Raw genomic sequence first — 26,809 nt, 5'->3', positions numbered from 1 at the left:
CTCTAATATTCAGTCCCTTCCATGACCTGGGATCTGATAAAGTGTCAACTTATAATACCTGCCCCAGATAGTCCAGTAATCGTAGCAGCACTTTAGACCCAGGGCTCGTGAAGAACAAAGTCAAAAATCGTTCTGGAAAAAGCAAAAAAAAAACCTGTCCACAATCGATTGAAAACTAGCTACATCATTTGCCTTGTTCATTCACAGTACTCTTAAAATGTTCTCCTAAAGAATGCTAGAATTATAGGTTTGTTTGCGTACTTTTCCAGTTAAAATTTGCAGGGGGTAAGAACAGCCTTTACTCTTTTTGGCTTTTTATTTGAGTATAACAGCTGGCACCCAATCACGACATTCGATTTCGATCAATCGAAGTGTACATTTTTCGAATCACGCTAATCGATATCGACTTTCGTTTTTTCTAAATCCTATTCGATTGGCCTTTTATCATCGAGAAATATTGAAAGAGCGGGAAATATCTTACTGAGAGCTTGCAAATATCTTACTTTACTTTAATTGGCTATAAAAGAATATTTGTTCCACTAGCCGAACGTAGAATAGCGTTCCAAGCGCCTCGATCTGCTGCGCTCATTCTAAAATCTCTGACACCAAGTTTCGAGGTGTCTCCCAACACTTGATCTTTCCATCGGGCTTTTGATTTTCCGGATTTGCGTGTGCCACCGTGGTTGCCTTCAAAAGACTTCTTTGCTGGAGCTTCTTCAACCATTCTGACAACATGACCTAGCCAACGCAGCCGTTGTATTGTGATGCGTTTAACTATGCTATCGTCGTCATACAGATCATAAAGCTCTTGGTACATACTTCGCCTATATTCTCAATTAACGCAAACTGGTCCATATATTTTACGAAGAATCTTTCTCTCAAATACTCCAAGCACTGCCTCATCTACTTTCACAAGTACTTATGCTTCAGAACCATATAACAGCACGGGTATTATCAGTGTCTTGTATAGTGTAATCATCGTCTGTCGAGAGGTGGCCCTGTTTCTAAACTGCTTACTTAGTCCAAAGTAGCATCTGTTTGCCGGTATCGTTCTTCGCTTTATCTCAAAACTGGTGTCATTCGTTTCGGTTACGGCGGTGCCGAGGTAGATAAAGTTACTGACTGTCTCAAAGTTGCAAATATCTACTGGAGTATTTTTTCCCTGCAGAAATTTGCAGCATCGAACCGCTGTTTTATGAAAATCAGCTGGTTAATTCAAATAAAAAGCTAACGAAATTGAAGGTCACAAAGACAAATAGAAATACAACAAATCTTAATTAATCCATTTAATCGTTTCAAACTTTTGCAGACATATTTTTCATAGAGCGTGTGTCGAATGATAGCAATCCCCTATGGTGAGATGTAAAAATGACGTAGGGGGTTGTTTTTTACACTGGTAAGAACAAAATTTAATTTTGCTGTGCCAATCGACCATTTTTTCTAACACTGACAAATTTTGACGTTTGTCAAAAATCAAAAAAATATTTTCCATTACGGCTAGCAGTTATATGGCAAATGCGAACTTTGCAACATGGAGATATTTTAGGTCTTGCTTTGGAAAAAAAGAAAACACGGCGAGTAAGACAAGTAATGTAATTTTAATGACATCTGTATTAATTATTACCCAATTTTGGGATGTTTTGTACATGGAACCTTTACGAACCATTACTTCACGAAAAATTAGTGCAAATTTGCTTCTATTTTTATACCCTACACCACTACTGTGGTACAGGGTATTATAACCAATCCCATGGCATCCGGTTTGTATGTACCGGATTGACCCTATGAATTCCGTCATCGGCAAGGGCTGCCGCCTCAGTGAACCACACACTGCTACTAAAACAACAACAACATGTTATTATAACTTAGTAAATTAGTTTGTAACACCCAAAAGAAAGAGATAGACCGATTGATAAGTATACCGATCGACTCAGAATCACTTTCTGAATCGATTTAGCTGGTGGCCGTCTGTCCATGTTAATTTGTGTACAAACTACAGGTCCCATATATATGTTCGTCCGATTTGCAGTAATACTGCAATTAAATGGTCATTAACAGATTCTCTCGAAATTTGGCAGGAAGGATTTTCTTATGACTCCCAACATTACAGGTGAATTTCATAGTAATCGGTTCAGATTTGGATATAGCTCCCATCTATATGTTCGTCCAATTTGCAGTAATAATGCAATAAAAAATGGTCCTATGTTAACCGATTCTCTTGAAATTTTTAAGGAAAGATTTCTCTTGACTCTCGAACATATTGGCGAATTTCATGGAAATCGGTTCAGATTTAGATATAGCTCTCATATACACATATATCGTTCGATTTGCACTCCTAAAGCCACTGCAAGCGCATTTATTGATTAATCTTCCCAAAATTTTGTACAACGCTTTCCTCGACGACTTCCACAATGTCTTTAAAGTTTGCTTGATATGTATGTTCGTCCGATTTGCGGTAATATTGTAATCAAATTGTCATTTGTTAATCGATTCTCTCGAAATATGACAGGAAGGATTTTCTCTTGACTCTGGACATTATAGATGAATTTCATAGAAATTGTTTCAGATTTAGATATAGCTGTCATATGTATATCGCCTGATTTTCACTTCTAGAGCCATTGCAATTGCATTTTTTGACCACTCTTGCCTAAATTTTGCACAACGCTTTTCTCGGTGAGTACCACATTATCTGAGAATTTTGGGTAATTTGCAAAAAATGTCATTTACGAACCGTAGTTATTACAGTTTGAACATATTTGCTCGAAATATGATACGGATTGTTTAACAACCCATCTGAAAACATCCGGCGATGTCCATCAAAATTGTTTCAGAATTAGACATAGCTCCCACTTTGTACCTATAGGGTATAGGTATAGGATATTATAACGTCGGCATCGCCCGACTTTTGCCTTTTCTTACTGGTTTCTATTGTTTACATGAAAATGAAATGACATAACTACCAGGTAGTGTACCGTAAGCAGCTGAGTACAATTCTTCTCGCGAATTGCGCAATCTGTCAACGAGTTTTGGTTTTGTGTGTGTATTATTAACATACACAAAATCAGAGTTGCACTACCCACTGTCTTTCTAAGATAGTGCACTCAATATTTTGTTGTTGGGCAACTGGCCCTACCTGTAAATTAATATATCTTGGAAAATGTGTTACGGATGCCTCCTATGCGACAGGAGAATAACTATCGGCTAGCACGGTATATCCCAGGAGTGGTCCCATCCCGTCATCTCCGTCCGAGGTACGTACCAATAAAAAAAAAGTAATTCCAGAACATCCATTAACGTTACTCTACTATCATTTACACGTTCCTATAGGTTGGAGACCAGATGGATTGTCCCAGTCGCCCTCCCTTCCATGGCCAACCAGTTCCCGGATCATCGATTTCGGTGGCCCCATAAACCCGCCTACATCACAACATCCATCCCGCACTTACCTGCCCCGAGGGGATCCTTTTAGCACATCATTACACTCATCGCCTTCAAATTCAAACATTAATCATATTTATTATAATTTTACTAATACTAACACCTACAACATTAATTTGTTTTAAACATGCAATGATTCAAAATAACTGATCCTGCGTTAATCTTCAAATGTATAAATAAAAAAAAATGGTTTGTCTAATCTATAATCTCAAAACGAATGTTTCGGTGAAAAAATGTAACACGATTGTTACAAAACAAATCAAAAGTCAGTGTATAACGAAGTAAGACCTACAAAGTTTTCCTGCCTATTATTTTGCAAGGCTTGCACAAAACAAGAAAAAAATAAATGTAAACCTAACTAAGGGAGCTCTCTTAGATTAGTTTTGGGGCAGTTTCTATTTTTCTACCCGGAACTTTTACTTTACTCTGATGGAAATTTCTTTGTAGACCCTATCACAAATTCGATATTTTGTCAAAAAAAAACTACTTTGTAAAAAAAAAACGTTAGATTAAGCCTAGATAAAAAAAACAAAAAAATTAAATTAAATAAATAGTAATATAAATAATATAAAGTCAGATAAAAAAAAATAAAAAAAAATATCAAACGCTACTACATAAGACAAAAAAAAACAATATAAATAATATAAAACGACACAAAGGTTGATTGGTTTTGGGGCATAAATGGAATGTAGCAATCATGTGCACATCCGGCCTATGTATATTAATCTGTTCTCTTCGATATCCCACAAGGGGGCAATAGATGTATGTATGTGGGACCTGTTCGCTTCTGGTGTCCACTGCCCGTGGGCGATAGGTGGCGATGTCGACTATATTGGACTGTATGCTTATTTGAACTGTATTATTTTGATGGTTACCGCACCGCCTTTTATTGTCAAAAATTCTTTGCTGGATCTACCGATCAAATAAAGAACAAAAATTTGTCCTACCTTAACCTCAGCATTTACTTTACTGGCAATCTCCGTTTATGTGTTGCTGTGATATTCGTGTCTTGCTGTGCTGCCTTTCTTTTGCAATCCCGCCTTCCTTCTGCAGGATTCTATTGTCGACGCACCAACCTGTGGACAAAATTTCTATTCCCACGAAGGTGTTGGAACCTAGTAATTATTAATACTCATATTACATCTGACATTTTTATGATTCTATACACTCTTTCTGCCACTTACTTTTCATAAAATCTTGTAGCATATATAAATACTGGGGAAGGTTAGGACACAAAAAAAAACATAGATCTTTTTCTGTTTCAAAACAAAAAAACGAATATTAAGTCATACTTTCTAAAAAAAACCAAATATAATCTATCCAACCTTTTTATTCACGTTAACTAGCACATTTGATACACTTGTTTCAAAATATATAACCGCCTTAATGAACCTTTGGTTATGCACAGCACAGCGAAATACAACACTTTGAAACGCCAAGCAGACTTCTCTCTCTTTTATAGTGACGCTATGCTCATGCATCCAATAAACTTCCAATAAACGCCATACTTTACTCGCGGAGCCATCTATGTTTCTTCATACGTCCTTTTCTCATACCTACTAGTCATCTTACTCATCCATTTCGCTTCAAAAAAAATTATTATTGTTATACAAATATCTTTATGAATGAATTGCGCCACTATGCCTCTCCACTACTTCTACTACCGTCATCTATCCAGCCCTGAGGTAGTTGGCAACGCAAATCAGGCAATTCTGCCAACATGTCAAAAACAACAAAACATAAGTTCATTTCATTGTGGTGGACACACCACGTTCTCAAATTCCTTTCCGATTTTCCATTAAATTCCACGCTATTAATCTCTTTTCCCTTCTCTTTTCAGGCTTTTTGGGATGTTCTGACGGAATGGCTATCTGTAAGAAATAAGCATGGGGGCGACCTTACATTTTTAAATGGAAAGTTTTCTCCACAAAGAATCTCTCACAGACAGTCAATGCGCCAGAACATTTGGATCATTCATCTGGACATCACACAAAAACCTTCCTCCAAAGGAGGCTTCCCCGCCACACTGCAAGACAAAAATCAACACATGCAACCTCCCCTCCTCCAAACATCAACATACAAATGAAAGATAAACTAACAATGGGGAGGGGGGGTTAGCTTACCAATAAAAATTGCAATTCCCCCTCTTCTTCATACAAGCGGCAACATTATCAATTAAAGATGAGGGGGGTTGCTTTGCACAAAACGCATATAATTGACATGGTTGGTTCTTGTGGGCACTGACCAGCCATACGATATGTCCAAAGGTCCCTGCAGATCCTCCAGCATGCAAAGCAATCGAGAGCTGGAGAAATATCGTGGTTACGAGGCCGCCACGCAGGTGCGAAGGCCTCATCTAAAGGGCCTTCCACGCAAAATTCTTTTTTTTTCTTTCTTTTTTTTTTCTTGTCCACGGTCGGACCTAGGCGGGCGCCGCAACAAATGATGAACTAAACTCATGCCAGGTAAACAAACTATTGACGCCGTTATAGAAAAATCACTTAACGGCGTTGCCATCATTTCAATAAACTACAAACACAAAACTGTACTTTTGTCCATTATTGTTAAATAACAACCTTTTAGAATCCCGTTGCCGATGATAATAAGGAATAATTTTACTTATTTTATGCCAAATAAGTCGTTAAAGTCTAGTGACGTCGGCCCACAATTTAGGCGGCTAAGTTATACCGCTCGTAAGTTTGTTACCGAAACACAAATGAATTTACAGTTACTGACAATCTCAATGAAACGTCAAAATTTGCTTTGCTGTCAAAAATCTTACTAGCTCCTGGGCTACCCAAAAACTATTCACCACACTTAACGTCATATTTTTACTATCCCTACAACTTTGCTACCATTCGACACACAGCCTTATTACTAAAAGTACCCCAAAATGTAAATTTTGCTATGAACAGGGGCAAACTTCTCACGTATCAACGAGTGCAGTCCGATTTAAGTTTTTAGCTCAATGATAAGCGGCCTCCTTTTTATAGCCGAGTCCGAACGGCGTGCCGCAGTGCGACACATCTTTGGAGAGAAGTTTTACATGGCATAGTACCTCACAAATGTTGGCAGCATTAGGAGGGAAATACCACCGCTGAATATTTTTTTTGATGGTCTCGCCAGGATTCGAACCCAGGCGTTCAGCGTCATGGGCGGACATGCTAACCTCTGCGCTACGGTGGCCTCCACGAAAAGCACGCTATCAAGCTTATTAATTGGTTGTACACACACGTATCCGAAATGTTTTCAGAAAAATACTAGGGAAAACATTCTAAAGCCATTCACCCTTATTTCCGTTGTCGACTTAATGATATCAAAAATGTAAACGAATTTTCGTTTTCGACAACCATAATACCATTATGTAAATATTTCGAAATTCGACTACCCTATCGCCAACCGGAATAAGGGGGATTGTAAATAATTATCTTTATTTTTTTCGTTAAAGTTAACACCAAATAAGTTTCTTCCTTTAGTTGACGATTTTCTATTAGTTAGCGAAAACAGATGGTTTGAATGAAGTCGATTGTCGTTAAAAGTCCTGGAATATCAAATACGTCAACTTTTTTGTTATTGGAATAAGCTCGTCTTTGCAGACCAAAAGGTTCGATAGTTTTTCTGTTATTGGCTCATACATATTGGGTTGCCCAAAAAGTAATTGCGGATTTTTTAAAAACTAAGTGCATTTTTAATAAAACTTAAAATGAACTTTAATCAAATATACTTTTTTTCTAAAGCAAGCTAAAAGTAACAGCTGATAACTGACAGAAGAAAGAATGAAATTACAGAGTCACAAGCTGTGAAAAAATTTGTCAACGCCGACTATATGAAAAATCCGCAATTACTTTTTGGGCAACCCAATAGATTCATGAGAAATGTCCATGAATGCCTTTATCTATCGGTGTGTCACATGACAATTTCACATTATATTGGGTTGCCCAAAAAGTAATTGCGGATTTTTCATATAGTCGGCGTTGACAAATTTTTTTCACAGCTTGTGACTCTGTAATTGCATTCTTTCTTCTGTCAGTTATCAGTTGTTACTTTTAGCTTTCTTTACAAAAAGGGGTAAAAAAAGTATATTTGATTAAAGTTCATTCTAAGTGTTATTAAAAATGCACTTACTTTTTTTAAAAAATCCGCAATTACTTTTTGGGCAACCACCAAGTTCCAAAATTTTGTTTTTAAGCTTTCCAAAGTCATAGCAACAAAATACCGTTGTAACTTTTTGGAGATTATTAAGTTCAAAAACGGACTTTTTGCCTCTGAATCTGGTCATAAGGCCGATAGTGCACTGTAAACGACACAAATGATGGTTGTACCTCAAAACGTTGGGTAAGATTATGCTTGGAAATGGCAAACTTACCAATGGAAATGTCAGATTGCACCTGGCAACACTTAGTGTTGCCTATGTCAGAAATATATGTATGTACACTCTCCCATAAACAGTTTTCTCGATTTGACTTCTTGACCACATACAGGAAGCAATTTTATCCAAGTAGATACAAAAAAAAAAAACCATGGGGATTTTTTGGATTGGACAAGAGGAATGTGTTAGATGATATCCATAAAAATGTGGCATTGTTGACCTTGACTAACATGTGGCAGTGTTGTTGTTGTAACCATATTTTAATGTGGAGGTGGCGATCCTCGTTGGCACTCAGTATTTGCGCAAGAGCCGATACCGCCCAACCTCTCACTGAGACTCTCCGCTCGATACCGATGATTGTTCGCGACTGACGTTGCAGCTTCTCCGTATGAAGCATTCCCGCCCCTTAGTTCGCAGCTAAGCTTCTCGTGACAGTAATGAACACCACACAGATCGGACCTTAATGTTTCAGCCTGTTTGGTGTTCACATCTATACCGTGTGGAGCAGTAGTGGTGTGATGCTGATGGGTGACAATAATATAGTTTTCAACAAGGTAACGGTAAAAATAGTGCCTCCGGTAGTATAACCATTGTCGAGAAAAAGAAAACAGCCTGAACGATTCACCCTTACTTGAATCCTTGCCTCGTTTTCAGCAATGAAATTTCAGTCCAAATTTCCAGGCACAGGTATATTCAATGCTAAAGAAGTATTGATGATCTTTGTCACGAACTCGACTCTTGGTATCCAAACAGTATAGTCTGAGTGTAACACGTGACATTTCTTGCATATAATTCATATTCAACTCGGATAACGAGTAACCTTAAATTAATTATTTTTTTTTTACTAAAATTATAGTAAGCGTATATATAAAAAGCAGCTTAAATTAATTTAGCTGAATTTAAAACAAGATCGTGGTAATCATATACATGTATTCTCAGATTTGAAAAAAACGTGGTCTAGTAAAAAGAATGAAAAGAAAAGTAAACAACTTTATATTGGTTGTTGTTGGTTTTTTAGTATTTTAATAATATTGTAATTAGTTAATATACAATTTTGATTTCAACAAAATTTCTTTTCATGTAAATTAAATCCTAAAATATATTGAGACTTCTCAATTTTAGAAAAAACTAGATCGCCTTTATAAATATGGCAATTGTAAACGACTGACGCCTTAAAAGATATCCCAAGGTGTTACAACTCCACTGCATTTAGCGACGCTTGCGCTCGTTTTCGCGTCTGCGTTCCTCCTGTAAAATAATAGAATTAATAATTTGTTATTTAATAATAAATGTAAGAAAATAAATAGTAAGAGATTTTTACAGACATTTAATTCGGAATTTGCATTTGATCGGAATGGGTTTTCGTGCTATCCCAACAACAATGTTACATATTTAGGAAATCGAATATTCTCTCAACTGAAAAATTGTATGAATTACAAGTTTATGTTATAATGGAAATTTATTTTTGATAAATACAACCGAAATTTGTAAATACCGTCAGCCTGTTGATCTTTATAAAAGAAATAGGTCATTTGTACTCGAATATACGTACTTAAGAATAAAATGGGGCTGAAAAAAAGAATTTCTTCTAAATACGATGATATTTGACTAACACGACCTAACACTGGCTCAAAAGGGTTTTCAAACAAGGGATGCTATGAGAATGCCCCTACTAGGGTTACGAGGGGATGCAGCAGCTCGCCATTTATTTTCATTCCATCCCCCGATCTCTTGAGTGACGTAACCTCTCAAGACGTCATTTCTTTGGGATCAGATCACCTCCTCACAATTCTCACCATCCGACTTCATAACCTCTGAGCGCCGGACGTTTATCAATCAGAAGAAGGCCGATTGGGTCGGCTTCAGAGAGTACACCAATCGCGGTCCAATTTCCCGGCGCAGGCAGTGGTACTCGCAGCGAGCGTGATAGGATTCGTTGCACGGACCCCACTATCCCCAGAATCAGCGAGTTGAATTTAAAAATTAACAGGGTAGTAGTCAACGAACATAAGCAGAATTTGTGACTGGAACAGTTGCAGCAATATAACTTGGGTACCAGTTTAGGCAAGCTGTGGTCTACTGTTAAGTCACTCTCGAACCACGGTGAACGGTACTTCAATCGCTTTTGGCTACGTAACTGTGACTGATCCGAAGAGATGCGCCAGGTTTTGTCAACCGTCAATTTATTGGGCATCCCGAGAGTGACAGCGCTAGGAGCAGAGTCATTCGTCGTATCCGTGGTCTTCGAGCCGATGGACAGCCATCACAATATACCATGAACGAAGTAACGAATGTCAACCAAGACGTTGGGGTCCGACGAAATCTCTACACTGATGCTGAAGAACCGTTCTCAACATGTCTTTGAACACACTTATAGTACCCGACGTCTGGAAGATGGTGATCCCGAAAGATGATAAACCTCTTGTCATGCATTGGCTGTACACTGCAGTTCTCAGACATATAATGCTATATGTGGTTGTTGTTGTTGTAGCAGTGTGTTGTACACTGAGGCGGCCGTCTTTGCCGATGAAAGACTCCGTCGGGCCAATCCGATACGTACAACCGGCTGCCATTGGGTTGATGCTATATATGGTGTTGTGGTCTGGTGAACAGCAATTCAAAAGTCCACCTACGGTTCAATACTCTACTGGACTCAAGAATGGCTTGTTTGTGTATCACAACCGCACTGAGAACGAGGACTTCTAATGGTCGTGATGGGATAGCTATGAGCACCACACAGGCTGGAACTTTGAGGTTCGATACGCCAAGGCGAATTATTGGCGCCTTTAAATAAACAATGGCCAACCTGTTCCCGCGGCCATCGGTCCTTTGGTCCGGAACGAGCTTGCTCACCTACAGGAGCTTGGCGAGGATCGCCACCTCCACATGAAAATGTGGCTACAACAACAACAACCACTGCAGTAAGGCTAAAGGAGCCTTCTCTTTGGACATGCGTCCTCTGCGGACGGTGTGTTTGTCCTTAATATAATGCCCCATGTTCCACATAGTGTGGAACAACAACATACAATAGAAGGTACGTAGACACAAACTAGGACTGGTCATTTTGAGAAACTTACCCTTCCAAAGCTAGAGGACAGAGTGGGCCTGAGGGTTTACATTAAGAATACAGGGACTGAGATCTGTTTTAGACTGCCTGACCATAATACGGTCCTGCAGGCGGAATGTGAGAAGTGGTGTGGTGCTAACGCGAGGACGTCGAGTGTGAACATCTTTACCGACAGTAAAATTGCCATAAGGGCAATAACAACCAGGACGGTAAGGTCACGAACAGTCTTGTAGTGTAAGAAGTTGATTAACACCTAGTCTGAGGATGGAAAAATTCGCATCGTTTGGTTGCCGGGCCATAAAAGAGGGAATAAAGGGAAATGAAAGGGCAGACGATTTGGCGATGAAGGCCAAAGGACTACCGTCAATAAACTTGGTTAACCCGAAGCCTTTCGGGTCGACGCAGACCGAGTTAAGGGAGTGGGCGACGAATGCGCATGCAACATTGTGGAACAGCGAAGCGGTCGGTAGGACGGCGAAAATCCTATGGGGGGATCTAGATCGTGAGAAGACAAGGCTTTTACTAAAAGGAAGCAAGGAGGTCAGCATTGCTATTGGTATCATAACAGGACACATAGAACTACGAGCTCACTTATTTAAATCGGTGCGGCAAGTTATAGCATGTGTAGGGCATGCGGGGAAGATGAGGAGACGTTGGAGCATTTCCTTTGTCATTGCCCGGCTTTCGCGTCTAACAGATGCCGGCATTTAGTTGGAGACACAATACCAGATATGAACCAACTTAGAGGAGTGATGTTGAAAACAATTAAGGATTTTGTAATTAGCACGGAATTCCTAACTTAAAATTTGCATTTTAGAGGTTACTTTATAGTTTTTAGAGCGCACAACAAGCCGATTACTGGCTTAGGTGTACGTCCATAGTGACATGCAGCGGATTAATATCTGCACCCCCTTTTTAACCTAACCTACCCTTCCACTATAGTGTGTATCAATCGGAAATTTTTGCAATTAAAGAAGTGATGGAGTGGCTAAGATCTCAGAAAGCCAGGTACTCACTGAATCTGTAGGGAACGTATTTCTGAATTAAAATACCGTCCTCGACTGTAGTAGATTTCTCAACGAGATGACTGAACAGCTCAAAATTCACCTTATCTGGGTGCCGAGCCACAGAGATAACTCAGGAAAATATAGAGCAGCCCACCCCATCCAATGAGGTTGGCCAATATAAGAAAAAATGAAATATAATAAGAAAAAAAAAAAAAAAAAAGTAAACGCGGGTAAAGTTCGGCTGTACCGAATCTTACATGTATAGCCATCGCTATGGATCACGTTTATCAAGTTCTTTATCAGGGTTTTCTTATAATGGTAGGTCATGACAAAATATCTTTATGGACTTTTTCCATATTGGGATTAGAATTACTTCCTGTAGGTCCTCAAGATATTGTTTTTATCTTATGGATCATAAGAGAAGTCACCGTGCGAAATTTTAGCCCAAATGTTATGACAAAATGATATATGAAATTGGGAAGCTTTTTTGTATTAACACTGCGATATATGTCCTACTCATTTGCTTAGCAAAAATATGTAAATGATGATGCTGAATAACGATTACAATAAAATCAAGTATTCTAAAAATACATACCTTTTGTGTAAGAATTATCACCAAACGCCTGAACATATTCAAAACATCAAAGAACAAATCCAATGCATGCTGTACAACATCCCGATTACCAAGGCGAACTTTTTCAACAATGCTTTGTGTATCAAACAAGATGAAGCCGGCCATAACGATAACACCAATGTAAAGTTGGCCCTAAAAGAACACAAAAATAATTATTTTACAATAGAAAAAAGATAAACATGCGTCAAAAAGTTTCTTACCATTTGCACAATGACCGATTTGAAAAAGATGTTCATAAGGCTTAAAAGGGCCATGGTATTTACCACACTTATCAAAATTCCACCCAAAAATAGAAATTGGCCGCGACCAGCCAATAAAGCAGCCGCAGACAATGATGCAAAAGTTATGAATGTACCAACTAATGCCGTAACTATAATCGATGGATCAACTCTGACGACATAACTTAATAGGGGTCCCATAGATTGTCCAGAACAAAAGCCAAAAGCGTACAACATGGCAACTCGGGTGTAATAGTTTTTGCCATTGTCGCGGTAGAATAACAGGCCTAATACCAAGAAAAGTGAGCCCAATGCCGCCAGGAAACCCAAATCAACAATGTGCTTCATTTGGAGCATGGAACCAATGGCTGTTACGGCCGATGTTCCGCCCAACATCATATAGACTTTAGCCAAATGTTGCTTGACATAAGGTTCACTAAAAGAGGAAGAAGGAAGGGTAAAATAGATAATTAATATAAAATTATAATAAAATACAGGAATTCAAAACGTCAATCTTTTGTGTGAATGTCATCACAGCGCAAGGGGCTAGTTAAGAGTGTGGTATTGCAAATTCGCATCATAAAAGTAAGAAAATTACAAGGTGTAGATTATGGATTGCATCCCAATTTCAGTTGCATTGTCAACGGGCAAATATGTTGCGTGTTGCGAGCTCAAAATACATTGATTTTCCGACATGAAGATACAATGTGAAGGCCCTTGGTCTAGTTTGAAGATGACAGTTTTTGGACTTTCTCAAGCGGCGCAGGAACTTATTAACTTCTTATCAAAGCAAAGACGCTTGAGGCATTACTCCTCCGAGCCTCGTAGGAGAATTTCCATTCGCCGAGCATCAACATGGATTTCGAAGACTGCATGGCACAACAACAGCTTTGCATCCCATCACCGCACACATTTGCTGTGGCTTCAATCAGCCCAAGCCATGTGATAGGACGGTCCTCGTGGTACTAGACCTATCGAAGGCATTCGATAGGACATCGCCAACACGTCCCTCCAGCCAGGTCTGAGAAGCTGGGTCGCGAATTATCTTTGTGGTCGCCAGTCATTTGCGGAATTTAGGGATAGGAAGTCGAAGCACCGTAGTGTGAAACAGGGAGTTCCCCAAGGTGAGGTGATATCTCCGGCACTGTTTAACCTCTAACTATCCTCCATTCCACTCCCTCCAGACGGCATAGAGATCGTATAATATGTGGACGATTGTACGATCACGGCATCGCCCATTGTTGACATCTGCGTTAGGTTGAACGTCTACCTCAACGAACTTGCCTCATATTTCGCTGCAAGAAATCTGAAGATATCTGTCACCAAATCTTCAGCCACATTGTTCACTACAAATACGCGTGAGGTGAATACTGAGCTGACTGTGATGGTCGATGGCGAAACGAAATTAACAGCTCTTACACTTTCCCCCCACATGCCACAGCAATTTGCGATAAAGTCAAAAGTAGAAACAAGGTCCTCAAGTAACTTGCTGGCAGTACTTGGAGTGCAGACAAAGAAACCTTGTTGACCACGTTCAAAGTAATTGGACGGTCTGTGGTAAGTTATGCAGCGCCAGTGTGGTCTTGTCAACTTTGTGACACGCAGTGGAATATTATTCAGGTCTGTCTGAATGCCGCCCTTCGAACTGCGACGGGCTGTCTCCTCAGTTCTATGTGAACCACCTCCATCATCAGGAGACAAAGATCCTACCAGTGCGAAGACATAACATGCTGTCTAAGCAATACCTTTTGGGCTGTTATCGCAGAGACCATCTAAATCATCATCTTGTGGATAGATATCCACCGCCCAGAAGCCTTAAGGTAGGTCTACATGATCTAGAGCGTGAGGTTCAGCGCTACAAGAGAGAACCTCTAGATTAAGCAGGTCTAAACAACATTCATGCAGATGCGGTAATTGGCTACCGGGTGAATGTAGTCCTTGGAGAACGAACGCCTCCTATTGCACCTGAAGAAATTGACCTTCCCCGGCAATCCAGAGTAGTTCTGGCTCAATTACGTTCCGGCAGATGTAGCCGTCTCAACTCCTACAGAGCAAGGATTGATACCGACGTGCAAGATGTATGTTTCGATTGTAACCAGGGACCGCACGATACACGTCACCTGTTTAACTGCCTAGATAGACCCACTCGACTCAGACCCAGATCCCTGTGGACGCACCCCATCTTAGTCGCAGAGTTCCTGGCTCTTGACACTCAATAGAATCAAGCAGACGAAAGATAGAACACAATAAACTACTACAACAACAACAACATCAAGCTCGTACCAGTCTATACGACCATTCGCCGCGAGAACAGGTTGGCCATTGGTTATTTAAAAGCGCCAATAACTCGCCTTGTCATTTCGAGCATCGTAGACACTCGGTATCTGTGCAAGAGACGGTGCCGCGCGAACTCATACTGAAACTCTCCGCTCGATACCGCCGATCGTCCGCGACGGACGTTCCACCTCCTCCGTATGGAGCATTCTACTATTCGCAACCTGTAGAAGCGCCTGGCAGCTCGCAGCTAAGCTTCTCGTGACAGCAATGAACACCACACAGATCGGACTTCAATGTTCCAGGCTGTGTGGTGCTCACAGCTATGCTGTGCCGCTGATTGTCCGCAACTGCAAATACAGCTTCTTCATACAGATCATTCCACTATCCGCGACCTGTGGACGCAGCCGGTAGCTTACAGCTAAGCTTCTCGTGATAACGATGAACACCACACAGATTGTAGCTTAAAGTTTCAGCCAGTGGGGTGCTCATAGTTATGTCGTGCCGGGCTTTAAATTGTGTATACGCTCTGGTAGGATTTTTGTACCCTTATGCAGGTGGTCAACACGAGAACTGAGGAGACATCCCATCGCAATTTGAAGAGCAGCATTGTGGCAGATCTGAGGCTTATTTCACTATGTGTTGCTTAGCTTGCGATTCCACTCCGATGTTGTATAGTTTACCACCGACTTGCCTTGTATTGGGTTGCCCAAAAAGTAATTGCGGATTTTTTAAAAGAAAGTAAATGCACATTTTTAATAAAACTTAGAATGAACTTCAATCAAATATACTTTTTATACACTTTTTTCTAAAGCAAGCTAAAAGTAACAGCTGATAGCTCCCAGAAGAAAGAATGCAATTACAGAGTCACAAGCTGTGAAAAATTTGTCAACGCCGACTATATGAAAAATCCGCAATTACTTTTTGGGCAACCCAATATGTATGTAGTCAACAAGGTCTCGTGTCGGCAAATATTTTGGGATATTTGTTGGTCGGAATCGTTACGTCATCCATTTTTCATGGAGGGAACAATTTGGCTAAAGATTTTGGTAGCGTTAATCTTTAAATTTCTTGCTGCGCAGGATAAATGAGTTAGACGTTCAACTGATCGCAGATGTCACCAACGAGGGTTTCCGCGAAGAATCGTATCCAGGCAAAACGTTAGCCTCAGAGCAATCGATGTTAGGTAGAGATTTAACAGTTCTCCGGCACCAACCCCACCTAGGGGAACTCAGGTGCTATGCTATATACGAAATCCATGCTGATTCTCAATGCATGGAAATTCTTTAACAAGGCTTGGGGGAAACAGTGCTTCAAGCATCTTAGCTACTGGCGAGAGAAGGCAAATTGGTTTGTTCGGTTCACCCTTGTTCGAATCGTTTTCTATTCTTTTCATTTTCCAAACATAAGGAACTATAAGTATCCAGAATAGTTTCTTGCTCAGTTTCTTTCGTTTATGGATGATTTGGCACTGCTCCAGGATCACTATTAGCAGCAAAGGGGTTGGAATTCCGAGTTCATTGCTCTTGTTGTACCCACATTTGTATGCGGAGTGGCGAACCTCGTCAACCTCATGTAGGTGAGCAAGTTCGCCCCGGTCCATAGGACCGCCAATGGAAAGTTATGGCCATTGATTATTTAAAGGCGCCAATAACTCGTCTTGTCATATCGAGTAGTATAGGCACTCCATTATTAAGCAATACCGCTGATTGTCCGCGACCGCAACTACTCCGAATAAGGTGCAACCCACTATCAGCAACCTGTAAACGCGCCCGGTAGCTCCCAGCTCCCATCTTCTGGCAATGACGATGGAACTGAGAGTTGCAACCCGTGTGCTGCACATAGTTATCACATGCCGGGCCAGGTGTTTATTATCAACACGAGAAGCTCAGCTGAGAGCAACCGGGCGAGTCTACAGGTTGCCGATGGCGGAATGTTTCTTTTCTACTTATCGAGTGGAGATTCCCAGTAAGAGATCTGGCGGCACCGGCTCTTCCTTAAATACTGGTAGCCTGTGATACTCGATATGATATGCCGGGGTTTATGTGCCTTTAACAAATCAATGGCGTATGGTCCCTATGGACGGAAACAAGTCCTATGCAACTTGACAAGGATCGCTACCTCCACATTAAAATCTGTGGCAATAATAACAACAACAACAATTTGCCGTTGCCGAAGACAAGCGTAAATTGTCCGTGGCCCGGAGAGCACTATGTGAGAAATTGCCCACACTCTATCAATTTCGGGATGTTCAATAAATTGTCGTATGAACAACATTGTGCATATTTTCGAATCCGTTACTGTCATCCCTTTATTCATTTCCGGGATTTAGGTTACAGTGATTCGAGTGCTGTAACCATAAATTAATTTCCCTGATTATAGGGTAAGCCGGATTGGAGCGACGAATCCCATCATGCGAGTTCAGCTGTCTGAGCTGGGGCATTGAGCCTCAGCTGGAATATTTCACCTGCTTGCATGAAGTAGGCGGCAGCTGCTTTAATGATGTCTCTGAATTTCTTCTCAGCAACACCTCTCTCTGAGAGAGATAAAGGTTCCCGGCGCGGGCTAGCTGTGAGCACCACACAGGCTGGAACATTGAGGTCCGATCTGTGTGGGGTTCATTGCTGTCAGGAGAAGAATAGTGGAATGCTCCATACGAAGTAGCTGTAACGGCAGTCGCGGACAATCATCGGTATTGAGAGGAGAGTCTCAGTGAGAGTTCAGGCGGCACCGGCTCTTGCACAAATAGTGCCTATAATGCTCGATATGACAAGGCGAGTTATTGTGGAGCCTTCAAATAACCAATAGCCACCCTATTTCCGCGGCGATCGGTCTTCGGGCTGGAACGAGCTTACCTCTACACACAATGTGGCTACAACAACAGAGATAGAAGTTCACTGAAGCGGCGTCAGTTGCATTCTCTGAAGGCATTCGAATCAAATTTCTTCTGCTTGACATACGCAGTACGTCCTGTGTTCAGATGTTATGACGTCAGATTGTCGGTCGCTGGAGAGAAGGATAGGGAGTTGGTCTGACTCCAATGAAATCAACTGTTGTCAGGATACCTCATGTTGTTATTCTTGTAGCCACGTGCCTATATGTCGAGCCAGCTCGTTCCGGTCCAAAGAACCGATCACCGCGATTAACACCTCACGTAACAGGCCGAATCGTGATATGTTGTTATAGCCACATAATACTTGCATGTTGAAGTAGTTTCTTGGCAAGCTCCCTTTGGGAGCAAGGTTGTACCGCAGCATAGATAGCGAACCACATTAATCCTCCGTATTTCTGTTGCGGGCATCATCATTTACCGTGCAAAAGTTGGAGCTTTCCATCAGCTGGTCGTTTCCTAGCAGCGAATGCCATGTTTAGGTTAGGTTTAAGTGACAGTCTGCCATCAGACTCACTTCGACGTTTTCGTCCATTGTGATACCACAGTAACAGAAGAAGGAAGATGCCTTCTAGTCCCAACCGTTGAATCATCCAGATCGCTATAAAAAGCCCAATAACTTGCGAATGTTCACATCCGCCAATCTCAAAGAAATGAGAACCTAAAGTGGAACTCCTTCTAACTGTTAGTGCGGGACACACACACAGAAGGTGTTCTATAGTCTCTTCTTCTTCGATGTCCCTACAGCTTCTGCAAAAGTCGTTGCTGGCAACCTTTAGTCTGTCAGCATGTTTTCCGATTAGACAGTGACCTGTCATGACGTCTAGATGAGGCCATATAGTTTTGGAATACTAACAGTCCCCCGCTTTGTGACCATCTATCATTCGTTACCCTTCGGGCCTGGTCCTGAAAACTTAGCTTACATGTCGCTAGAGGCATACACACAGATTCCAGTTTCTCTGGTAAGGTATTTCCTAGTCTCGCAAGCTTGTCCGCTTTACAATTTCCTGGGATATCTCTGTGGCCCGTTACCCAGAATAGGTGAATTTTGAACTGTTCACCCACCTCGTTGAGAGATTTGCGACTGTCGGGGCCGGTTTTTGTGTTCAGAAATACGTTCTCCAGGGATTTAATGGCTGTCTGAGAAGATATTTATGCCAATCGTCGTAATGACATTATATCCTAGCCATTTCACCACTTCCTTAATTGCAAGGATCTCTGCTTGATACACACTGCAGTGGTCGGGTAACCTTTTCGATATGACCAGTTCTAAATCTTTAGAGTACACCCCACAGCCCAACTGGTCGTTTAGTTTGGAACCATCTGGTATGCAAGTCTATGTAACTTCTGTTACTAGGGATATCGTAGTTTCGATCGATTCTATTAGGAAAAGTGGCACAGGTAGGGTGTAATCCACACAGTGTCCTTGGCCTCCACATGACCAATGAGAAAGCTACCTTAACCTCACGGCAGTGGTCCCTGCAATTTGCCATAAAACGGACTGATTATTAAAGTCTTCTAATACCAAGTGATTATAGCCGAAAACCAGTTGACCAATGTCAGGCCTGCGACTTATACACGGTTTAGAGCTCCATCTCGATAAGGCTTGTCTGCTACTCACATACACTGCAAGCGCTGGCTAGAGACTTTAGTTGGCGCATTATGCCAAATGCCATTAGATCAAAACTTGTTGAGGTATTTCACTTTTTCGTTTTCTTTTGAGCAGAAGATATTTGTGTTGGCTTCCAATTGCGGTTGTCAGAACTTGGGTTTAAAGTCGATACTCAAAAGCTTTGAGAGTAAAACACTGTAATGCCAACTATGGTAATGGGTCGTCATCCTATTACAAACTTAGCTAAACCATTCAGGTACCATATATCCTTAGAGGGGGGATTTACTAATCAGTTTGAAGAGTTGTCTCTTGAAGACTCTGCAGAGAAAATGTATTGTTTTAAATAAATGCAGCGGCCGTGATTCATCATACCTCCATCTGCACATTAAGGTTATTTCAAAAGTAGGCCTATAAAACGCTGTTCATGTCGAATGATGAAATATTTATTATTTAATTGTGGGGATACGTGTACTTTTGATTTGTGGATATCAGAATAGGAATGCCATTATAACTATACACATATGACCGTTCACACCAAATACGCACATACATACACACGTATGTACATATGTATGTATATACGCACTGAAGGGAAAAAACGGAGACACATGTTTGTATGTAAATAGAAAAAAAAAAAATAATTAAGTTAGGTCGGTAACACAAAGTCCAATATGCATAGGTCAAAAATAATTCTCGAAGCTAAATCTACTGCAGGTAACTTGCAGATATGAACGCCTATAAGTGCTAGTATATATATGTAAATATATAAATTGTTTATGGAAAGATGTAGAATTTTCCATTTTTTCGTGATTATACTTACTACTTATCGTTCAGTCCCGTTGTGAACCGATTGAAACGATCTTGAAATGCATCCATAGTGGGATCGGTTGGATATCCAAAGTAACAATTTATAATTAGACTTCAATTTTCTTCCTCCCACAGTCTGTCAGAATACCAAATGAAAAATTTTTTGTGAAAAAAAAAATTACAAATTGTTTTCTAATACTCCTACGTTTTCACTTTCCAAACACAAGTGTTTTAGCTTCTGTGGTGTTTTTGTTTTTTCACTATCCGCGATGATGAGTTAATGAAAATAATTTGATAATTTCCAGTTGGACTGTCCGTAATTCTTTCTCTTTCTTCTTCTATGTTTGTTTTGAACGAAGTTAAAAATGCAATTGGTTAGAGCAGTGGTGAAATCGTCATTATAACATGTAAAATTGTGTGGTGGACACTAGAGATGTGCAAGTGAGTCACGTTGGCGTGATTGAATCAAAATTCTTCGTGCATGGGCGTGAAAGAGTGAAATAATGCTTATGCTACTAATTACGAGACACAACAAAATATTGAGGGCATTATCTGTCAAAATCAGTGATGAGTGCAACTCTGATTTTGAGTACGCAATTAGTTGTCGTTGTTTGTGTGTTATGGTTCTTAACTATAATATACACACACACAACCAAAACTCGTTGACAGATAGTGCACTTCGCGAGAAAAATTGTACTCAGCTGTTTACGGTACACTACCTGTTAATTATGTCATGAAATGCTGCATAAAGGCTGGTACTATATTTTTCACAGTTGGAAACACAAATTTTTCACGGTTACATTTTTGAAACACTACAAAAATTTCAGATTTTTCATAAGTAATGAGGGAATGCGCCTCTAAATGAAATCAGCAAGTTTTCTTGCTTCTAAATTATTATCTTAAAAAAGTAATCACCAAAAAATTTTGCGAAAAACGAACATAGTACCAGCCATAATATGAGACGCATGAAAAAAATTATTATTCGCTTCATGGAAAAATTTGTTTAACCGTGAGTCATGCGTGAATAAAATGTTCATCTCGTGCATAAACGTGAGTTGACATAAAAGTCGTGCGTGAGTAATTTTTTTTCTTCTCAGTGTGAGTGGAAAATGACTCACGCGCACATCTCTAGACGACACGTCAGTCAGAACTAACGTGTTGCCACTTATTTGCTTTCACCCAAGGTACATTTGAAATAGGTAGGGTCAGCTGATTAATTTCAAGTATCTTCCATGGCTAAATTATTTAAAGGTTGTCTCGAGCGAACCGCTGCACAGTGTCATTGCCGTGGCCGAAAATAGCAAAAGTCAACATAAAAGGAAGGCAAATTTTTTGATATAATTTGATAGAGAACATTCCAATTACTGTAAATGTGAGTTTTGGTTTCAATATGTCAAGTAGTGGATGGAGTGCATCCACATGGATCTGGATTGATCTAAAGGTTCTCTCCATCGACCGTCACCATCAGCTCGGTATTCACCTCACGCGTATTTGTAGTGAACAAGGTTAGGTTAGGTAAGAGTGGCAGGCTTTAACAGACTCACTTAGACAACCTTAAGCCCATTGTGATACCACAGTAGCGATAGACCAGGGCCTATGATGGGAATCGAACCCACGACCCCCGCACTGGCATCCGAGCATGCTACGAACTGGTCTACCGGGGTGCTTAGTGACGAAGACCGTCCTATCACATGGCCTGGGCTGACTGAAGCCACGGCAAATTTGTGCGGTGATGGCATGCAAAGCAGTTGTTGTGCTATGCAGTCTTCGAAATTCTTGTTGATGCTCGAATGGAAATTCTTCTACGAGGCTCGGGAGGAGTAATGCCTCAAGCGTCTTTGCTACTGGTGAGAGAAGGGAGATCAGTCTGTACAACTCCCCCAAACGCAGGCTCCTTCCAAGCTTCAGTAGCGGGTTCAATCTGTCCATCTTTCAGACATCGGGTACTATAAGAGTGTTCAAAGACAGGTTTATGACAGTAGTAAGGTACATAATTCCAGATAAATCCAGATTCTTCAGCATCAGTGTAAAGACTCCGCCGACGCCTTGGATGATTTGGGGCCACGGATGACATTGGTAACTTCGCTCATGGTAAATTGTGATGGTTGTCCATAGGCTCGCAGACCTCGAATGCGACGAATGGCCCTTCTCCTTGCCCTTTCGCTTTCGGGATGCACAATAAATTAACGGTTGAACAATCTAGTGCATCTCTTGCGATCAGTGATGGTTACGTCGCCAAAGTGACTGATGTCCTGTCATCCCGTTTACAGAGGTTCGAGAGTAACTTAACAGTAGACCACAGCTTGACTAAACTGGTGCCTAAGTTACATTGCTCCAAGTGTTCCAGCCACAAATTCCGCTTATGTTCGTTGACTACCCTGTTTATTTCCAGATTCAGCTCGCTGATTCTGAGGTTAGTGGGTCCGTACAACGAATCCCATCACGCACGTCTGCGAGTACCACTGCCTGCGCCGGGAAGTTGGTCGCACTTGGGGTATTCGACCGGCTGGTATAAAGCGAGCGGCTGCTGCGTTAATGATGTCTCGGAATTTCCTCTTGGAAACTAGGACATCCGAGGGAGGTGTCAGTCCACTGAAGCGGCGATTGCTTTACTCTCTGAAGACATCCCAATCGGACTTCTTCTGATTGATAAACGTCCGGCGCTCAGAGGTTATGAAGTCGGATGTTCGGTCGGTGGTTTTAAATTTGGGGAGGTGGTCTGACCCCAAAGAGATGACGGCTTGTCAGGATACGTCACTGGCTGCACCTCCTCGTTATTCCAGCGGGATCTCATTCACCGTGCAAAACGTGGAGCTCCCAATCTGCTCTGCCAAAGCTATGCCACTCTGGTCGTTAACTAGGGGAGAATGCCATGAAGTGTGATGCGCATTAAAGTCCCCTAGAACCAGACGATTATGGCCCGATAGTAACCCACTTATGTGGGGGTTGCAAGCCTGGCCATTAATCGGGACACAGCTACCAACCGGCGGTATGTACACGTTGTATAGCTCTATCTCGGCAGTACCAGACCTGACTGTTATCCCCATGCTCTCCATGTAGATGTCACTAGGGCCAGGCGCAGGCGAGATGGGTCTATATTGCACGGAATGGTGTACCACGAAGGCCGATCCACCACCTCCATTCCTTGAACGATCCTTACGTAGCACATTGTATCTGTGACAACTGTGCAAGCTGCAGGTGTTGGTCAGCTTTGTCCCCTGGATCGCTGCGACCAATATATCTCTCCGACTCATGAAATCCACACTCTCATAGATCTTGCCACGGAGTCCGTTGCAGTTTAGCTGCAAAAACGATACATTTCCTGGCACTGGCCTGGCAATATTTGGGTTAGGATGCTGCCGTTGCGTATATTGCCATACAAGAGAGGTCGGGGGGGTCACATAATCCGACGACGAGGACGCAAAAGGCGACGACGACGACGCTTGTGATCCACTGCTGGCTATGTTCGCACAGCACCTTGCGACATATCCAGTATGACTTTACTTTCCGTAGTGAAGTGAAGCTAGAGCAAGATCGGAAATGTACCCACTCCATGCACCGGTTACACCTCACTGACATCGACCGATGATGGAGGCGGTTCTGGCAAACCGAACAGAACCAGGCTCAATACCGGCGCGGACCAGAAGCGTGCGGAGAAGGCACTCCGGAATGTGCCTCTCCCATGACGAAAAAAGACGAACACGTACACTGAGGCGGCATCCCTTGGCGATGAGGGTTCCATTGGGTCAATCCGGTGCGTACAACCGGCTGCTATGGGATTGTGTATCCGTTATAGGCTAATGTGCCCATTTTGGGCGTTTTTGTGGGGATGGTGTGACCCCCTATACTTCGACATAAATTTGTATGCCAGATTCGTTATCTACTCCCGCATGCGTTTCATTTGTCCTTATCGGTCCACTTTTGATTTTGAGTGGTGTTTTTGGGGTAACGGTGGAGGGTCCGCCCCCTTCCGTTATCAAAAAATTATAAAGCCTATTCCTACTTCCTGACCATATTCGTAATCTACCCCGAATACCTTTCATTTGAGTCCCATATTGTCAAGATCGTCAAATAAACCTATTTTAAGGGGGTTTGGGGCCCCCAGGTACTTGGATCCAACATTTGATTTTGAGTGGTGTTTTTGGGGTAACGGTGGAGGGTCCGCCCCTTCCGTTATCAAAAAATTATAAAGCCTATTCCTACTTCCTGACCATATTCGTAATCTACCCCCGAATGCCTCTCATTTGAGTCCCATATTGTCAAGATCGTCAAATAAACCTATTTTAAGGGGTTTTGGGGCCCCAGGTACTTGGATCCAACTTTTATTATGAAATTCATACTATACTCTTGAATACCTTTCATTTGAATCCCATATTGTCCCGATCGGTACACTTTCATTTTTGGGTAGTACTTTTGGGGCAAGGTATCAGCATCGTGCTCTACTCTCAAATTTCTGCCCCAATTACCATTGATTTAGGGGGAGTTTAAGGGGTGAGACGACTCCCAAGCACTTGGCCTTAAAATTGAATATCATATTTGTTTTCTTCTGTCAAATACCTATTATATTTTGCCATAGTAGGCATACATAGCCGGTTTGAAAGGAGGAGTTCAGCGGGCGGAGACTGAAGTAATGTCAGCATCGTGCTGGAGCACGATTTTGTTTGAACCCCATAATGTCAGGCATTTTGAAGGTGGGGTTCAAGATATTTTGGGCTACGGGTCTCGTTCAGATCCACACTAATTATTTTCATTTTTGTTTTGGTTATCTACAATGAAAATCATATTACGAAGCAGCACTTGGGTTACCACATTTTTAATGATCCGCAGGTTCATCCCAATTTGTGGGAAGACATTGTATTCTACTACTACAGACATTTTATTTCTCTCCTATTCTATCCTGATCGCCCTTCATATATTATTTTTAATTCCTTTTTTGCGTAGGATGGGGGAGGGGATTACCCTCTGACATGTCCTTTTATTTGAGTACAATATATGTTCTCGGTCATCGTACATGACAGTTTGGCGTTGCTTTTATTGGGAGCAGAGGGTCGGTCCCCCCGACGCTTAGACCCAAAAGACAATTTATTTGAGTCCTTTATTGTCGCTATCTACACGCCTGCTGTACGAGAGTACGTGACCCAGATTCTTGAATCCTTATATCAACATTAGATTCGAACTCTAGTAACATAGAATTTTCATTCATATATTATCTCGCTCAAAGTACACATCCTATTGAAGGGTATTTAGTGCGTGGGCTGATCCTAGACTCTATCCCAAATATGTGTATCACATTCGAAGTCAACTCCCAAAGACCTTTCATTTGATACCCATTTTGTGACGTTGGACATTCACGTCCGTTTAAGGGGTTGTGGAGACCCCGTAGACAAATTGGACCAAATTCTTATAACAGATGTGTGCTCAACTTCCAAACACCTTTCATTTGATATCCATATGGTTCCAATTGGTTATTAAGCCCAGCTGGAGGATTTTTGGGGGTGAGGAGGGGCTCAGATGCCAAGGAATATTTTTTTTTTATCAGATTCTTACTCTACTTTTAAATATCTTTCACTGATATCCATATTGCCCCAATTGGCAAATATGCCCTACGGGGGGGTTTGGGGGGGGCGGGGGTGGTGCCTCAGATACAAAGGAATAGATTTTTATTTCAGATTTGTGCTCTACTTTTAAATACCTTTCATTTGATACCCATATTGCTCAAAGCGGTAAAGAGTCCTGTTGGGGGTTTTATTTTTGGGGTGGACCCCCCCCCAATACTTTGGTTGAAATTTATATACCAAATACCTTTCATTTGATACCCATATTGTCCCAATGGGTAAGCATGTCCGTCCGGGTGGGTTTTGGGATGGGGCGTAACCCAGGTTATTTCAAAATTTTATACCAATTTCGTGTTTTTGGGGGTATCATACGGTGGCATACACAATTTCGCTTAAATCGGTGCACCCATCTGGTGCGAGAGATCTGGCGTTTTGAAAATTGGGGTATGGGGGAAGGTCCGCCCCCCCTTCGGACGTCAAAAAATGTAGCACCCTTTTTTCAACCAGGGCTCAAACTCTACCATCTGTGAAAATTTCATGAAAATCGGTTCTGTCGTTTTTGAGTCTAAACGGAACAGACAAACAAACAAGCAAAGCGCAACAATTTAATTTTTATATAATAGATAGGGCAATAATGCGGATTTGTCGTAAAAAGTCAGCCATAAACTATAAGTTGAGATCAATTTAACTACAAATAAATCGCGAAAAAATCATCATCATCCAAATCGAAAATAGTCAAGTGTCAAAGTGCCAAATTTTGGGCAAAAAATCGTCAAAATGACGTAAAATCGTCACATCTGGCAACCCTGCATGAAATATGGTGAATTGTAAATAAAAACGGTTAATTTTAGTACATATGTACTTTTTAATCAAAAATTATTAAGAATTGACCGAAAAGTAAATTAATGTTTGACGACATATTATAGTCTACACAGCCA

The 26,809-nt window shown here is 41.3% G+C and overlaps 1 protein-coding gene across 2 annotated transcripts; it reads right to left on the bottom strand.

The window, feature by feature from the left end:
* Nucleotides 1–8,803: 8,803 nt before the first annotated feature.
* On the bottom strand, nt 8,804–20,697 carry LOC106086771 (bax inhibitor 1). Of its 2 annotated transcripts, XR_001221168.2 has the most exons (6): nt 20,522–20,697; nt 20,330–20,452; nt 12,716–13,169; nt 12,477–12,647; nt 9,133–9,223; nt 8,804–9,055 (listed from the first exon to the last, which is right to left on the bottom strand). XR_001221168.2 is itself a non-coding variant. In XM_013251570.2 (5 exons), exons 2-5 carry the CDS (start codon nt 20,383–20,385, stop codon nt 9,017–9,019), a joined length of 720 nt encoding a protein of 239 aa, XP_013107024.1. In that variant the 5' UTR covers nt 20,386–20,452; nt 20,522–20,696; the 3' UTR covers nt 8,804–9,016. The 2 variants fall into 2 exon arrangements, 1 of the variants encoding a protein (XP_013107024.1); XM_013251570.2 differs by lacking the exon at nt 9,133–9,223 and having other exon boundaries at nt 20,522–20,696.
* Nucleotides 20,698–26,809: the final 6,112 nt, after the last annotated feature.

The sequence above is a fragment of the Stomoxys calcitrans genome, chromosome 1, assembly GCF_963082655.1.
Source record: "Stomoxys calcitrans chromosome 1, idStoCalc2.1, whole genome shotgun sequence".
In the NCBI taxonomy this organism is placed as follows: Eukaryota; Metazoa; Arthropoda; class Insecta; order Diptera; family Muscidae; genus Stomoxys; species Stomoxys calcitrans.
The sequence above is the reverse complement of the archived record's forward strand: the minus strand, read 5'-3'. Positions and strand labels throughout refer to the sequence as shown.

Coding starts and splice junctions, on each gene's coding strand:
- LOC106086771 (XM_013251570.2), bottom strand. CDS start 20,385: ATGGATGCATTTCAAGATCGTTTCAATCGGTTCACAACGGGACTGAAC. Junction 12,648..12,715: donor AATCGGTCATTGTGCAAATG/GTAAGAAACTTT, acceptor GTGTTCTTTTAG/GGCCAACTTTACATTGGTGT. Junction 9,056..12,476: donor TGATAATTCTTACACAAAAG/GTATGTATTTTT, acceptor ATTATTTTACAG/GAGGAACGCAGACGCGAAAA.